The sequence below is a fragment of the Lacerta agilis genome, chromosome 2 (assembly GCF_009819535.1).
Source record: "Lacerta agilis isolate rLacAgi1 chromosome 2, rLacAgi1.pri, whole genome shotgun sequence".
NCBI classification, from domain to species: domain Eukaryota; kingdom Metazoa; phylum Chordata; class Lepidosauria; order Squamata; family Lacertidae; genus Lacerta; species Lacerta agilis.
In genome coordinates this window covers 28,272,235-28,277,767 of record NC_046313.1, presented here as the reverse complement: position 1 = coordinate 28,277,767, position 5,533 = coordinate 28,272,235, and the positions used below count along the sequence as shown (strand labels likewise).

Genomic DNA, 5,533 nt, shown 5'->3' with positions numbered 1-5,533 from the left:
ATTTGCCTGTTCCATCAAGAACAACGGAGACCTCATAGAGACATTTTAAAGAATTTGTCCTGTCTTGTGTTTCTGGTCTTTAAAACATGCGCAATTTTGCGTCTATCCTCCTCTAGCTGTATTTTAGGGACAACTACAATTCCCAGCATGCTCAGCGCATAGTAGCCGGTTTCCCGTCATTCTTTGCTCGGCCGTTGTTCCAACCGCGGTGTTTTGAACGCGGCAGGAATGGTGGCGAGAACTTCTTCGGGTCCGCAAGTCGGGCCGGGATTCGAGGAGTTTCTGAAGGAGCACCGAGTCGCCACTTTCGACCAGTGGCCCTTTGCCTCCGGCTGCTCATGCACTCCAGACCGGGTGAGGGACCCATTTCTCCCAGCCAGCTTCCCTCCTAAGTACTTTTCCTCCTCCTTATGTACTTTCTGCACTCCATGCATAATTTTACACACTTCTATCATATCTCCTCTTTGTTGCCTTTTCTCTACTAAACTAAAAATCCCCCAAAGTGACCTTCCCTATTAGGGAGGTTGCTCCACCCTCTTGATCATTTGGTTTGGCGTAGCTCAGAAGAAGGGCCTTTTGCCCAATGCAACAGTTTCCCTTTTCGGAACAGTTTCCAGCTGTTCAATATCCTATTTGAGGCGAGGCCATCAGAACTGTAAACAGTACTCCAAGTGTGATTGCACCATCAATTTGTAAAACAGTATTTTGATATTGACAATTTTATTTTTAATTCAATTTGATTTATTTTCCTAATGATCCCTAGCTTGGCATTTCCACAGCTATCACACATTGGGTCAACACCTTAATCAGATTATCCTCTACAACCCAAGGTCTTGTTCCTAGTCAGTCACTACCACCCTGGACCCCATGAAATACATATAATTTTGGCCCCAAATGTGCAGCTCTTTACACTTGCTTAAACTGAATTTGCGTTTCCCACTTTGCTGCCTATTCACCCAGTTTGGGGAGACCCTTTTGGAGTACAGTGGTACCTCGGGTTACTAACACTTCGGGTTACAGACTGCTAACCCAGAAGTAGTACCTCAGGTTAAGAACTTTACCTCAGGGTGAGAACAGAAATCGTGCAGCAGCAGCAGGACGAGGCCCCATTAGCTAAAGTGGTACCTCAGGTTAAGAATGGTTTCAGGTAAGGAACGGACCTCTGGAACGAATTAAGTATGTAACCAGAGGTACCACTGTACTTCACAATCCCTTTTAGTTTTAACAACCCTGAGCAATTTAGTATTAGCAGCAAACTTGGCTACCTCACTGCTCACCCTAACTCTTTGGATGTGTTTACAGGTAGATAGCCGTGTTGGTCTGCCATAGTCAAAACAAAATAAATCTATCTGAAGAAGTGTGCATGCACACGAAAGCTCATACCAAGAACAAACTTGGTTGGTCTCTAAGGTGCTACTGGAAGGATTTTTTTATTTTTTATTTTCTTTGGATGTGTGATTGTTGAATGTACACTTGTTGAACAACTTCCCTTCCCTTCCCTCTCTCTTCCCAGATGGCAGAAGCTGGATTTATTCACTGTCCTACTGAAAATGCACCCGACGTGGCCCAGTGCTTCATATGTTTTAAGGAGCTGGAAGGATGGGAGCCAGATGATGACCCTATGTAAGTATTTTGTTGTTGGATCCACTGACTTGCAGTGCCTCCAAATAAGTGCTTGGGGTAGTCATGTCTGCCTTTTTACCAAGACAGAACATAATGTTTCACAGATACTACAGGGATGAAGGAAGCAAATCTGCAAGCTTCATATAGGGTACAAGTAATATAGATGTTTGGTCCACATCTTTCCTTTCCTTTGCCAAAAGCCCAATATGGCTACTTAAGACCCAGTGAGACCACTTGTCATAGGCAGGTTATATTTATCTAGTTTATTGGATCTTTGAACATCTGGCTACATTTCCTACAGAAGCAGGTGGTTAGATTATGCAGTGGGGTGTGGACTGCATTTGCAAAGAGTGAATATTAAATCTGCTCCATGTTCCTGCTGCCAACACTAATCAGGCCAAATTACCCTGGTTGCTCTGCCAGCCAGTAATGCTAATAAGGGCTCTCTATTGACTAGCCTCAAAGGGAAGTGGTACCTGAGAACTGCCTGCATAGCTGAGTCTGGTAATGCACGCCACTCCAATCTTTGAGCAGTGGGACACTCTAAGGGTTCCAGTGCTTACCCAGGTTTCCTTGGAATGAGATCAGTGGAGTCATGGTTTTATTTACACATTTATTTAAAAACCTACACATAGGGTGGAGGGTCCCAAAGCATTAACACCCCAACAGACCTTGCTTCCCCTTTCTGTTACCAGGAAACCCCCAACTTCCAGTACAGCACACAGTTAAATGTGTCTCTCTCCTCGGCTTTGCAGCATCTCCCGGTACTTTTGCTGACTCACACAGCTGCTCTCTCCAGTGCAGCCCCACCTCCCTGGCCATGTAGTCGTTTCTCACTTAGATGCCACTATTAAAACCCAGCTCCTCCCTCTGAAGTGCATATCAAGGCACTAAAAATAGCTATCTGGTCTTCAACTACAAATGAATTTGCTTGATCGGTTTCCCAACCTCCCCCAAAACTTATAAGATTACCTGCTTCCAAATAGAAAATGTCTGCCTTGCACATACAAAAAACAAACAGCAGCATAACATCTTGCCCTTAGGTAAAGGGACAGGGACAGGTTAAAACAGTGAGAAAAGTTCTGTGTCCATATTGGCAGCAAGTGATTTGCTTTGAGGCAGGCCTAACCTACAGACTTAGAACAAGCATCCTATACTGGACAAGTAAAAGAAGCATGCTAGATCAGTTACTCTCTAGGGCATGAGAAAAAAATTCCTACACAGATTGCCCTAATTTGCACAGAAAAATTAAACAATTCAAAAATTTGGTGGAAAGCCTAGGGAGTAAGGAGGGATGTCATCTATTCTGCTTTAATTCATGATATCAGATATGTTATTTCAGGAGTTATTACAAGACCAGCTGGTGCTGTGCAATCCACTGCTGAATGTAAAGCTGGCACATGACACCAGGTGGCCTTAAACTTGATTGCACTAAGCAGCGTAAACATTTAACGTCTTCGAGAGAAAAGCAGTTTCAGTAGCTGCAGCCCCGATTTTGCATGAGCAGCAAAGAGGGCATGAAGAAAGAAAGTAATCAAAAACAGTCCCATTATTTCCCCTGCATTGGGAAGTCACAGAAGATGTGGAGCCATTGCCCTCCTGTATTATTAACATGAAACTGTTTTGTGTGGTGGTTCAGAAGCTTCGGTACCCTCTGTTCTGGCCTACCTTCTGTACTTAGTGGGTTATTAATGAGCATCCTAGTTCAGTGTTTCAATATTTGCAGTGGCCCCCTTTTGTTTTCCTGGCTCAATTCAAGGTACTAGTTAAAGCAGGGGTCAGCAAACATTTTCAGCAGAGGGCTGGTCCACTGTTCCTCAGACCTTGTGGGGGGCTGGACTATATTTTGAAATAAATATATGAATGAATTCCTATGCCACACAAATAATCTATAGATGCATTTTAAATAAAAGCACATTCTACTCATGTGAAAACACCAGGCAGGCCCCACAAATAACCCAGAGATGCATTTTTTTTAAAAAAATTTAAATGCATTTTTTCTACTCATGTAAAAACACGCTAATTCCCAGATTGTCCACAGGCCAGATTTAGGTGATTGTGCCGGATCCGGCCCCCAGGCCTTAGTTTGCCTACCCATGAGTTAAAGCCTCTAAATCTGTGTAAATAATGGGCTCACATATGCTACCTTTATCCCTGTAAGATTTGTGAAAAGTTTTTAATCTCTTCTTAGTAGCTCTTCACTCTGAACCCTAGAGAGATCTGCCTTATCCTTTGAGGACCATTGTGCTAATATAGTTTGGCCTCCTTCTTTCTAGGGAAGAGCACCGGAAACACTCCCCCAACTGTGCATTTCTGGCTCTCCAGAAAGATATTAAGGACTTGACAATACAAGAGTTTATGAGACTTTGCAGAGAGAGAATGAAGGCCTTGATCGTAAGTATGGTTTGCAGGAAGCTGTGAATGTAGTCTAGCTTTTCCTGCTCTCCTATTCTCCCTACAACAGTGTTCCCCAAAATGGGGTCTCCAGCTGTTTTTGGACTACAACTTGCACCATCCCTAGCTAGCAGGACCAGGGGTCAGGGAATATGGGGACTGTATTCCAAAAACAGCTGGGGACTCAAGTTTGGGAAACATTGCCCTACAGTTTCAAAATGGTCATTTAGCACCCCGCCCTCCACCACACCAGATCATACATAGCCACTTGCCCATAGAACCACCTTGATTTGTAGATAGTGTTCTTTACTCGTTTGGCTGCAACTGTGAGATCAGTTGGGTTTTCCCTGCTGTGGTATGGTTTTCCTGCTTGCTTCTCAAAGTGAATAGCCACTGCCCATCCCTACCTGCAGCAAAGCCCTCCTCTTGTAGTCCAGTTTACAGCTCAAACACTTGCCTTTTCATTAGTTACTAACAGGAGTTCCTTTGTGTTTTTCTCCTAGAGAAAGGAAATTAACCAGAAAATTAACGACTTGGAAAAACGTGCTGAGAAGACATGTAATGCAATTCAATTGTTGCGTATGTAACATTCCCAGTGTACTATCTCCATTGAACACAATGGGGCTTAAACATGCAGATCAGTCCCTTTAATTTTCTGGCAAAGTAAACGTTCACCTCTTCCTCTAGCAAAACATGTAATATGAATTGAAAGTGAAACGTTGGTTTACATTCTGCTGGGGGGAAGGGAGGCATTCCCCGATGTTAACAAAATACCTTCTCTTTGCAACTACTGTATATGACCAAAACAAACTAACCCTAAATGTTCGATTTCAACTCCTCGGCGGACTTCTTACACCCAGCAGCAGCAGCCCAACTACCCTTTTCTCTTTCAAACACCCAGCCTTGTTCTGTTCCAACAGCCACTGAACAAAATTTTGGGTTTTTGGGGGGGGCGCATTACGATGAGAAAATCCCAATCAACCTCTGTCTGTTTACTCAGAAGCAAGTCCTAAGTGTGTCCTCCCTAATATGGTTAGGATTGTGGTACTATGCTGTAGTAGTTCCTGAGGCAGGGCTGTTTGGAACTTGTACAAGACCCGAAGGCCTCTTGACTGCGTTCCTGCTTTCACACCTGTGGCTCCAGTCAAATTGCACTTAAGGACTGAATGAAGATATCTGCAGTTCTCCACTAATTTCCGTGGGTTATCCTGCACATTAGGACAATAATGTCAAACATATAGATTCACCAAGGTAGTCTAATTTGACTGAAATGTCATAGTAATGTTAATGTCATAGTAAAAAGCTCGGTGAAAACATCATTACTGTGAATTATTAGGACAAGACGGGGGCAGGGAGTACCAAATATATAAATCTATGGTATGTAAATCTGGTAGTTTTGACTCAAAATGGTCATGACAGAGAAGGTGCCTAAAAAGGATGTGCAGTACAGTCCTACTGATGTTTCTTGATTCATTTGAACTTATTCCCCCATAGGCACAAGAATGAACCACACAAA

At 43.4% G+C, this 5,533-nt stretch overlaps 1 protein-coding gene across 1 annotated transcript; it reads left to right on the top strand.

Annotated features, from left to right (window-relative positions):
* Positions 1 to 213: 213 nt before the first annotated feature.
* BIRC5 (baculoviral IAP repeat containing 5) lies at positions 214 to 4,667 on the top strand. Its single transcript, XM_033139063.1, has 4 exons — positions 214 to 354; positions 1,514 to 1,623; positions 3,900 to 4,017; positions 4,521 to 4,667. Exons 1-4 carry the CDS (start codon positions 229 to 231, stop codon positions 4,602 to 4,604), a joined length of 438 nt encoding a protein of 145 aa, XP_032994954.1. The 5' UTR covers positions 214 to 228; the 3' UTR covers positions 4,605 to 4,667.
* The last annotated feature ends 866 nt before the right edge of the window (positions 4,668 to 5,533 follow it).

What these genes read in the sequence shown, in the direction of transcription:
- BIRC5 (XM_033139063.1), top strand. Translation starts at nt 229, where the DNA reads ATGGTGGCGAGAACTTCTTCGGGTCCGCAAGTCGGGCCGGGATTCGAG. An exon ending in GCTCATGCACTCCAGACCGG is followed by an intron (nt 355 to 1,513) that starts GTGAGGGACCCA and finishes CTCTCTTCCCAG; the next exon opens with ATGGCAGAAGCTGGATTTAT. An exon ending in GAGCCAGATGATGACCCTAT is followed by an intron (nt 1,624 to 3,899) that starts GTAAGTATTTTG and finishes CCTTCTTTCTAG; the next exon opens with GGAAGAGCACCGGAAACACT.